A 12,183-nucleotide genomic window follows, 5' to 3' on the forward strand; every position below is an offset into this window, starting at 1 on the left:
TAGATGCTCTTGAGCTCAACCACTCAGTGGCAGAACTGTGATAAAACCAAACGCTATTGGCTGTTTTTTTTTTTATTGGGAAGCTACTCTATTTTCCACCCTCTCTTCATTTTTCAGTTGAGATTACATCAAACATTGATTAAAAAATGCTAATTTCGAACCGCTTCACGGGACCTTTAGAGTCAAGCGTGAACAACCACATAAAAATAGCAGAATACAGAGAGAGTGTTGTTGTTGTTGTATATTTTATTTTATTTTTTTGATGTGAGGCTATATCTTTTTTGGTGACATTGGTGTTGTCAACGTAACCTGAATGATGTGTCATTCTCTACAGGTCTAAAAAGTTCCAGTCGTTCATTGAGAGCTGTTTAGTGAAGAATCACAATCAGAGACCCAGTACTGAACAACTCATCAAACACCCCTTCATCAAAGACCTGCCGAACGAGAGACAGGTCCGAATTCAGCTCAAAGACCACATTGACCGGACCAAAAAGAAGAGAGGAGAGAGGGGTGAGTTTACAGTTTCTGTTTTGATGGTATCATAAGCTGATATTCATAATTAAATATCAATCTTGATATTTTTGTCAACACTCCAAAAATTACTTTTGCTGCTTGTTCAAACTACTTATTTAATATGAGTTGAACCAACAAAATTCTTATGTTTTTTGGGGGGGACAACTTTATTGTTTTTGTTCAATCCAATAAAATTTTTGTAATAACAGTTAAGTTAACTTAATGGATTTGTGTTGGGACAACATGAAGGAATCGTGTGGAACCCAGCGTCTTTACAGTGAATGTTGATGCTTGAGCAAAACTTCACTAAGCATTATTTGTAGTGGTTGTCATTTGTCATTTCAAATTCTGTCCCTTTTATCATGAAACTCAAACCATAGATGTAATTTTGACACTGTGACATGATATTACTGTGGCTGCCTTGGTTTCTGAGGCACATGAACTGATCTTCTTCTCTACTTTACTACTGGTTAACACAATTAACATGAATAAACATTAAAGGGTATATGTTGAAAAAAACTGAAATGTAACATGGGATAATATAAAATGACTGCATTATTCATGGCTTGTTAATTAGCTAGAAAACTCACGATAGAGAGGAGCAATTTGCTGAATATGTGCACTATATTCAGCATATATATTGTTGAATACATTTTTTTAATAATATTTTTACATTTTTTTGTACATTTTAATATTAGTAATTTATGAAAACAGTCCCTTCAGAAATTACAGTACATCAGTAAAAGTGTTTTCCCTCAATAAAAATACATGTGCTTGATGTATAACTAAATAAATGTTTTCAATAGAAGTTGAAACTCAACTAAGAACTTGTGAATCAGATTTGAAAAGATACTGATACTGTAATACTGAAAACAATCAATATTAGCCCCTATTTCTGTAGAAATTTTTTATAATTATATTATTTCCCTTACTCCAAATACACTCATTGGTTACTTTATTAGGTACAACTTACAAGTAATGGTATGTTCTTCTGCTGCTGTAGCCCAGGACGTGTTTTGCGTTCAGAGATGCTTATCTGCATACCTCGGTTGTAACGAGTGGTTACAGTTGAGTTACTATTGCCTTTCCATCAGCTGGAACCAGTCTAGCCATTCTCCCCTGACCTCTGGCATCAGCAAGGCATTTGCGCCCACAGAACTGCCGCTCACTGAATATTTTCTCTTTTTTCAGACCATTCTCTGTAAACCTTAGAGATGGTTGTGCCTGAAAATCCCAGTAGATCAGCAGTTTCTGAAATACTCAGACCAGCCCTTCTGGCACCAACAACCATGCCACGTTTAAAGTCACTTAAATCACCTTTCTTCCCCATTCTGATGCTCGATTTAAACTTCAGAAGATCGTCTTGATCATGTCTACATGCTTAAATGCATTGAGTTGCTGCCATGTGATTAACTGATTAGACATTTGCGTTAACAAGCAGTTGGACAGGTGTACCTAATAAAGTGGCCGGTGAGTGTAGATTATATTACATAATATTGTATTAGATTATAATAATTATATTTTATTAGATTATAATAATTATGTTTTATTATATATATTAGATTAGATTATATAATATTAGTTTAGATTATAATAATTACATTTTATTATATTATATATATTATATTATATTATATTAGATTATATATTAGATTAGATTATAATAATTATATTATATTATATTATATTATATTATATTATATTATATTATATTATATTAGATTAGATTAGATTAGATTATATTAGATTATATATTATATTATATTATATTATATTATATTATATTATATTATATTATATTTTATTATATTATATTATATTTTATTATATTATATTATATTTTATTATATTAGATTATATTTTATTATATTATATTTTATTATATTTTATTATATAATATTATATTAGATTATAATAATTATATTATATTATATTATGACAGATTATGCCATAATATATATATATATATATATATAATATAATTTAATAATTAATTAACTAAATTTTATATTTATTATTGATATCATTGTAGAATATATTATTGAATTTAATTTTAGGTTGTTTATCAAAACATCTTTGTAAAATCCTTGTGTTTTGCATACTTAATCCTATAATTGTTATCTTTTTTATTAGATTTGTTTAACATTTACGTTTTTTGGTTTATTTATTGCTATTCAGCTTCCTTTGTTACAACAGTACATATCAGCAATTAATTGTAATTTTATTCCTAATAATATATATATATATTTTTTTTGTCTTACAGTACAGCATACAGTTGAAGTCAGAATTATTCGCCCCCCTTTGATTTTTATTTTCTTTTTTTCAATAGTTCCCAAATGATGTTTAACAGAGCAAGGAAATTTTCACACTATGACTGATAATATTTTTTCTTCAAAATTGTTAGCCCCTTTAAACTATATATTTTTTCGATAGTCTACAGCAGTGTTTCCCAACCCTGTTCCTGAATGCACACCAGCAGTACACATTTTCAACCTCTCCCTAATCAGACACGCCTGAATCAACTTATCATAACATCAGAAGAGACTCCAACACCTGAAGTTAATGGGTCAGATAATGGAGACATCCAATATATGTACTGTTGGTGTGCCTCCAGGAACATGGGAAACACTGGTCTACAGAACAAACCATCGCTATACAATAACTTGCCTAATTACCCTAACCTGCTTAGTTAACATAATTAACCTAGTTAAGCCTTAAAATGTCACTTTAAGCTGTATAGAAGTGTCTTGAAAAATATCTAGTCAAATATTATTTACTGTCATCATGGCAAAGATAAAATAAATCAGTTATTAGAGATGAGTTATTAAAACTATTATATTTAGAAATGTGTTGAAATCTAAATAAAAAAATAAACAGGCAGGATAATAATTCTGACTTCAACTGTAATTATACTATGTTTAACTTTCAGACGAGACCGAATATGAGTACAGTGGCAGTGAAGAGGAGGAAGAGGAGCGAGATATAGGAGAGCCAAGGTGTGTAGAGCTTTTATCTAAGCGTGTAGTTGTGGTCATCCTGACTGAAGATGATTTAACGTCTGATGATTTAACAGCTCTATCATAAACATCCCCGGTGAGTCGACTCTGAGGCGGGACTTCCTGCGTCTGCAGCTGGCCAATAAGGAGCGCTCTGAAGCCCTGAGGAGACAACAGCTGGAGCAGCAGCAAAATGAGGAACACAAGCGCCAACTACTGGCTGAGAGGCAGAAGCGCATTGAGGAGCAGAAGGAGCAAAGGAGGAGACTGGAGGAGGTGAGAGTATTAGAGTATATTAAGATGATGTAATATGCTTAAGCAGAGTATTTCATAACCAAGTGTAATATTATATCCATTTATATAAAAATAAATTCATGATAAATCAGAAAATTCTATTTGTTATTTATTTTATGACAAATTTGTTTAGATTAGTTGTTTAACACAAAGTAAATTTCGTTTTTTAATGTCTAAATTTAACATTTATTATTAGTATTTCTAAAATGTAAAGTTGTTTTAAAATTATTTTATTCTAATATACATATACAGTTAGATTTATTATTTCTTGTTGTTATGAATTGTATTTTGCCATGTTTATCTCATTTATAACCGTTATTTATATCTAACACATTTTAATATATAATAATTTAATAATATAATTTTAATTTGATTCATTATTTATATACAGTTATTTTATTTCTTTTTTTAATAATTTTTTTTTTATTAAATAATAAATATCTTTTTACTATTAAAATACAGTTAAAGTCAGTATTATTAGCCCCCTCTTTATTTATTTATTTATTTATTTATTTAATATTTCCCAAATGTTGTTTAACAGAGCAAGGATTTTTTCACAGTAGTGGAGACTCTGCTGAATTTAAGCACAATAGAGTGAAAGTGATCTGCTTTTGTGACTATGTAAGCATTTTAAGAGAGTTCAAAGCATTTTAATAGAGCATAAAGAAGTCTAATAAAGATTAATTTTTATTGAACACTATCGGCCATCTGCGATCGATCCAACCCTATTTCAGATTTGACAGTATTGAGCCAACGAGTTCTTGGGTAGCTCTTCCTCCTACTTCCACTGACCATTCCAAGCATGACTGCCTTCTCGGGTGAATTGCTAGTCATGACATGGCCAAAATAGGATCATTTATAGGATAATCTTGGCTTCTAGCGAGGTCTTTGGCTTGATGCACCCTAGGACTTTTTTCTTGGTGATTCTTGCTGTCCACAAGATGCGCAACAGTCCCTTCCAGCACCACAACTCGAAGGCACCAATATATAGCATATGAAGTAGGGCTGCACAATATATCATTTCAGCATCGATATTGCAATGTGCGTGTCCGCAATAGTCACATCGCAAGATATGCAATATTCAGTTGGATTAAAGATGACCAGATGCCACAGGACAAAACACATGAGATTTGTTGCTGAATTCAAGCACAATAGAGTGAAAGTGATCTGCTTTTGTGACTATGTAAGCATTTTAGGGGAGTTCAAAGCATTTTAATAAAGCATAAAGAAGTTTAATAAAGATTCATTTTTATTGAGCACTTTGGGCCCTATCATACACCCGGCGCAAGGCGCGATGCAATTGTTGTTTGCTAGTTTCATCAGGGCACAAGAGTCGCTTTGACGTTTTGCACCACGCTGTTAAAATAGCAAATGCATTTGCGCTCATATTAGCGCCCATAGGCATTCTGATCTAAAAAACGAGGCGTGTTGAGGCGCATTGCTGGCGCGTTGCTATTTTGAGGAACTTAAAAAGAGTTCAAAAGACCTGATCAAAGCTGGTCTATTGTCCAGCGCAGAGCACGTTAGTTGTGTGCCTTGCTTACACATTGCTTAATACACACAGGATGTACAGCACTGCACAAATATCTTTAAAAATGAAAAATAATTCAAGGATTAAAATATTACAAAAATTATTTTCTAGCCTACATAAATAAAAACCATACTTTTTGGCTTTTTCAGTTTATTCATGACAATTTGCTTTTGTATAATGCTATTGTTATTAGCAGTATTGTTCATTATATGCATATTTATATTTGTTTTATTAAAAACAAGCTTAGATTTGCCCACCTGTCAGGTTTTAGACCATATGGGGCATAGCATGTGTATTTGGATATAACTCAGTTGTTTGACCACACTTCGTTATTATTGTTTATTTATTTGTTTGCTGGAAATTAGAAATGAATTTAGAAATAGTTTTGCTAATGGATATCTGTGCGTACAACACGTTTCCCTATCCACGAGAGTGAAAGCGAAAGTAAACAATTGCTCATTCTCGCGCTGTAGATGCTCTGTTTAACGGTTTTGTCTCTAGTGAAGTGTTCAGTTTTTCCATTTACAAAGTCCGCCATGTAAATAGCAAATGCGCTATGGCGCGGCGCAACTGGCTCTTAAAGGGAATGGGAGATGAGACTGATTGGTTTATTCTCAAAACACACTTATAACTCATTAAGAGAATAAGCTCAACCCTGTTGGATCATGCGCCAAGGCGCAAAATGGATTTTTCCATCCCTAAAATAGCAAAAGTGGATTCTGACACGTGCTTAATGCGTTTGCGCCCTGCGCTTTGGACTTTGCACATGGATTGCCAAAATAGAGCCGTTTATATGATGAAGACTATGCATTGCTAATTTACATTTGATTATTCAATTTCTGTAACAGAATACTGTTATACTCTCCCCAGAAATCTATAAATCAACCATTTATTTTATTTTAGTATTTGCTCCATTGTGTTTATGACTGTATTTTGTTTATTATATGTATAAAATATATTATATGCATTGTTAATAAATTACATAAAAATATATTTATATTTCATTCCCCTAAAAATCATCCCAGTCAATATAAAGTCTTAAAAAAAAAGAGTTATTTAAGTCATCTGGTGAAATTAAATTGCAATATATTACATTATATATAAATCACAGAGTAAAAATATCGCAATGTCAAACTTTTCCAATATCTTGTAGCCCTAATATGAAGTTGCTTATCAAAACATCTTTGAATATTTAATAATGAAATGTTTTTGCCATGAATATAGCCTTTGTTGCTGACATGGCATTAAATAAAAGTACATCATCATCATTAATAAAATGTCTTCGTAAAATGTATTTGTTATATACTTAATCTTATAGTGTTCTTTATTTATTTATTTGAATATTTTAGACACATTCTATGTAGTTAGTTATGGATTTTCACATCTAATATCTTTTCCTATGATCTAACAAAAGACCAAAGTTGTTTAATAAACATATCTGTAAATACCATTTCATTACATTAATAATATTACCAAATAACGTTCCAAATTTTTTGGCAAATCAATATAATATTAGCCCAACGGATGAATTTGAGTCGCAAATCACACAACCTCTGACATAAAACACTCAAGTAGCTTCCGCTGTAACCTGCATGAGCATATGCTTGGTTGCCTTCAGCATTGTTTTTCATTGCAATCCTCACAGAACGAACAGACTATACTGTACTCTATTTTGTCTGTGCAATGGCTCATGAGATGACTGGCTTTTCAATGTCCCCGGGAGACACTGAGCGACGATCAATCCACAGGAAGGTTATCCGACATCTCGGGAATTCTTCAAATGGGAGACAAAGAGAGTTGGTGATCACTGAGCCGATAGATAGAATCCTTGAGTTATGTGATGTAGAGTTTTCTCAGTAGGGAGACCCGTGTAGATGAATCGGGCAGCCCGGCTGGGCGTAGACCCCTCATTCAGCACATCTGTCTCCCGCTGCTCCGCTATCGTTTCTGTACAGCTCCTGTCAGCAGGAAAGACCATACAGCGTTTGCCTGTTCCAAATGCACCGTCTTTTTCGTCGCCACTTAGTGGTCATGAAAGGAACTGCATTAGCTGGTGCGTAAATCTGAGCCATTGGGCTGCTGTGAGATTTATTTGTAGAAATTGGAGGGTCATTAATTAGGAGTTCGAAACTGACCCCATAAAAACTGTTTAATTTTCATCGTGAAATTAAAAAAATTTTTTTGATGGTATGTCAAATTTTCACCAAAATTTGCAGACTTTCTTCAGATGGTCCTGGCAAAAAAAGAGAGTTTTTGATAGATTTAGCGGATATCAAATAACACACATATTGACATATTGAAGAGCTCGTCTTGTGGACGTGAGATTATATCCCCTCAACACTTTATTAAATTAAAACCAAGGCTGCGTAAGAAATCGCCTACTACTAGTGTAGGTACTACATTTAAATTTGAATTTACTACACGACCGTTAGAAAAGTACATTCTATATAGTATGAATTTGAGTAGTACAGTATGAATGGAGCTCAGACGTACTATATCCGCCATTTGTCATTATCACTTTACCTACATGATAACAATGATAATACTACGTCAGTTGCGTTGCTTCCCTCCCATTCGTGAATTCTCTAGCATGCCGTCCATTTTATATGCACTTCAGAATCTCGCCGGAAGTTGTAGAACATCCAGGTACTTCTTGCAGTTTTTCGAATACTATGAATTCGGACACACTAATCGGCTCACATACTGTCTTTAATGTACTAAATAGTATGCAAGTATGCAATTTCAGACATAGCTTCAAGCTTGGAGTTGATTATCAAAATCATGAGGTTACCTGCACAGTTTTGACATAAGACAAGTGGTCTGGAGGTATGAAAATAGTTTTGCTTTGGCTGGGAATCACATGGCCGATCTCTAGATGTGCCCAGACTTCTACAGTAACCAACTTAGTTTGTCAACCAAATATAGAACACTATATTTTACAAATGTATTGGTGTATTGTTATAAAACTTGCTTTAATGGTACTCAAAAAAAAATTCAGGAACCTACCGCCTTGTGATTATCTGTTTATTAAACTTTTACTGAAATTGCAGGATAGTTTTACAAAAAAAATTTTTTTACAGATATTATTCCCAACCTTTCTCCCATAAACAAAATGAAGTTAAAATTACACACACAAAAAATAAATAATAATAATTCAAAAAAAAAAAATTTTAATAGGAAAGTTAGTGTCAATTATGTAGAAAATGTATATTGGATCATTTACTTTTAGAAATAACCCATGTACAAAGTACACATGCACATCAACAAACTAAAAATTATAAACTTAATCCTCAGATACTTATACAATATGCTTAATTAAATTCACTCTGCAATTTATAAACCCTAAGGCTTAGATTGACAATCTGTAGAAGTACTCACATGCTCAGAAAAAAAACTAAATGTTTCAGAAAAAGCACGCAAATTGCCATTTATTGTAAACCTAATTTTTTTAAAGTATGAAACTCATTGCATCTTGCAACCAGTTGTCGAAACTGAGGAAATCTTTGTTTCCATAGTAAAAGTGTGCACAGTCTTGTTAAGAGTCAAAAATGCAAAAGAGATTGCAGTACTACTCGAAAACCCTGCAGTATTCGTCCAAAAATTGCAAGTCGAAGACACTGCTTGATGTACATCTTTATCACAGGAGAGAAACATTTGAAAATTGATTGCCAAAAGAAAGTTATAGATGGGCAAAGCCAAAACAAATGCATTAAATCTGCAGGGGCTTGCTTGCAGCGATCGCATATAGGGTCCAAACCTTGGATTATTTTTGTCAACCTCACTTTTTGTCCAGTATATTCATTAAACAAAACAGGACAAAATAAAAACGACAAAATCTGGTTCTACGTCTCCTCATCAAATGTAAGACTCCCACTGTTGTTTATTAGAAGAAGGTATACAAAAGACATTTCAATAGATTTTTAATAGTTTGAGTATCTTTCTAAATGTCGTGAGACTTGTATTGATAATTTTTTTGATCATGCAATGAAATTGGTTCAGATTATACCATATTTTACTTCTTGTCCACTATTTACAGTTGAAGTCAGAATTATTAGCCCCCCTGAATTATTAGCCCCCCTGTTTATTTTTTCCCCAATTTCTGTTTAACGGAGAGAATATTTTTTCAACACATTTCTAAACATAATAGTTTTAATAACTCATTTCTAATAACTGATTTCTTTTATCTTTGCCATGATGACAGTAAATAATATTTTGCTAGATATTTTTCAAGACACTTCTATACAGCTTAAAGTGACATTTAAAGGCTTAACTAGGTTAATTAGGTTAACTAGGCAGGTTAGGGTAATTAGGCAAGTTATTGTATAAAGATGGTTTGTTCTGTAGACCATCGGAAAAAAAATAGTTTAAAGGGGCTAATAATTTTGACCTGCTTAAAACTGCTTTTATTCTAGCCAAAATAAAACAAATAAGACTTTCTCCAGGAGACAAAATATTATCAGACATACTGTGAAAATTTCCTTGCTCTGTTAAACATCATTTGGGAAACATTTAAAAAAGAAAAAAAATATCAAAAGGGGGGCGAATAATTCTGACTTCAACTGTAGATGTTCTTTGAAACTTTTTCAAACTCATGAGTCATGAAATGTGACTTATAGTGCTTGTTTCACTCTCCCTCCAGCCATAGGGGGTCATACACCAAATGTGCCACTCAGCACATGCATTTTAGATTTCTAATCAGTGTACTCACACCGCCGCCGCAAGTCGGCGGCTGTCCTTGGTGCCATAGAGCGCCATCTGAATAATTTCATCTTAAAATTCGAATATGCGCGTCTGGTGTGCGATACTTCCAACTGTCATGTGCCTCCCCATAGTCACCACACAATGTGAAGCGACTTTCACACCAGATGTGGAAAGCACTGCGATTTTAAACCTATTATATTCAATGGCTTATTGCTTCAGTGACAAAAGTGCAAGAGCAAGATAAAATTATCTCAATAATCAGTGGAGCATGAACCTCACATGCTCCCTGAAAAAGCAAAAGCACCGACAGAACATTCCTATGCAGCATTCTTGTTCCTGCTGCTTGCAATAGCGCTACTGGGCTGTCATGGCAATGCTGGTAAAATGACAGGTCTCGACTCATCCCAGAATTTTAATTTCGGTGCATCCCCACTTTTTAACTAACAGTTTTAATTAAACTAGAATATAAGACTATTTCTGCAATGCTTTTTGATACGGGCCCCAAACTTCGTATGAGTAATTAGCTAAGTTTCCATCCACCTATTTTTATGCACATTTTGGATATGCGCATAAAAAAACTTGACGTAAACGCTATGATGCGCATAAATTTTGAAAATGCGCATAAAAAAACGTATGCGCATAATTAAGTAGGATAAACTTTTTATTCAATAAGAAAAGATGCACATAAACTACGATGGAAACACTTTTACCGCACAAATTTCAGTATGCTCATTAAAAAAAGTCATGTGATTTTGTTATAAGAGATCATGTGATGATGAAAATGTGCGTTAATGGACAAACCAACAAGTTGAGCACACTGTAAACCATCTGAACTGTTGTTTTGGTCATTCTAAAACACTTTACCGTTTAAGTATTAGTGTCATTATATTATTAATGACCTCCAGAATCAAGAGTGTCTGTGCTCCATGTCTGACACCTTCAAACACCACCACGCGTTCACTGCGTGTCAGGATTGCCTTCTGAGGCACAAGTTATTTATTAAATGAAGAAAAGATTGACGCAGATCCTCTACTACAGTAAATTCAGTTTTTACTGTTGATATTTGGCGCCAGTTAATCAGGAAGTGACTATTTTGTTCACTTTGACTTGTTGGATGGAAACGCTGCTTTATTCGCACGTTTTTAATGCGATAATCCAGTTTTAATCAAGTTCATTCGCATTTTTGGATGGAAACATAGCTATTGTCATCACTAGTTGACCATACCATGTCTGTTCAGAAGTACTGCCACCTACTGGCCAAAAGTGGTGAATCATAAAACAATATTACTGGTTTCCATATATATATGAGTAAAATCATCTTAACATTACACCCGTAATTGCTGCTTGCAGCTGTATTGAGGACTTGTGTTTGTACTCTTCCAGCAACAGCGACGGGAGAGAGAGCTCCGCAAACAGCAGGAGAGAGAGCAGAGGAGGCGCTATGAGGAGATGGAGCAGCTGCGGAGAGAGGAGGAGCGGAGGCACGCGGAGAGGGAGCAGGTACATGCATGCCCTCAACCAGTATTTTTGCCCACTTTTATATCAATAGTAAAGCAGAAATAGGGCAAGAATAGACTGGCAGACTGCAAATATACATCATTATTCAGACTGTTATATGTTGGACTATTATTACATACTGACCCATAATCTGCTCTGCAAGAAGAGATGGGGAAGCTCAGCCATGCTAGAAATGTCAGCTGAGCTCATATGAACAGGAAGGGAAGAATAAGTGATGTGGCAGCTTCACACGGTCACACTCTCCACACGCTAAAAACCTCCCACTCATTCACCACTACAGAGATGGAGACGAGATGTACTTTGTTAATAAACTGCACATGTACAGAGATGAATAACTTTTTTTAGAGAGAGACCAGTTGTTTCAGTGTTCAAGCCTTCAGAACTGATTTATTTATTTTTTTATAAATAATGTTTACTGTTTTACCTTTTGACATTTTAAAGCATTCTAGATTAGGGATTCTCAACTTTATCCTAACTGCTTTTAGGGCTGATTTTACATTACGTATCATCTGTAAGTTATAAACCAAAACATTTTATTTGTTTTGATTTAATTTAATTTTATTCCTCTGTCCAAACATCCTAAATAATGGATTACAAACTGTTTTTATTTAGTTTATTTTATTCCCTTCT

General features: G+C 33.7%; 1 protein-coding gene across 6 annotated transcripts in view; it reads left to right on the plus strand.

Annotated features, from left to right (window-relative positions):
• tnikb (TRAF2 and NCK interacting kinase b) overlaps positions 1–12,183 on the plus strand; it is a 137,432-nt gene that overhangs the window by 64,623 nt on the left and 60,626 nt on the right. For all 6 annotated transcript variants that reach the window (XM_056450485.1, XM_056450487.1, XM_056450489.1 and 3 more), the window contains exons 10-13: positions 335–510; positions 3,443–3,509; positions 3,587–3,785; positions 11,419–11,535. In XM_056450485.1, coding sequence (XP_056306460.1) covers positions 335–510; positions 3,443–3,509; positions 3,587–3,785; positions 11,419–11,535 — 559 coding nt within the window. The remainder of the gene's footprint in view (positions 1–334; positions 511–3,442; positions 3,510–3,586; positions 3,786–11,418; positions 11,536–12,183) is intronic.

The sequence above is a fragment of the Danio aesculapii genome, chromosome 24, assembly GCF_903798145.1.
Source record: "Danio aesculapii chromosome 24, fDanAes4.1, whole genome shotgun sequence".
Classification (NCBI taxonomy): domain Eukaryota; kingdom Metazoa; phylum Chordata; class Actinopteri; order Cypriniformes; family Danionidae; genus Danio; species Danio aesculapii.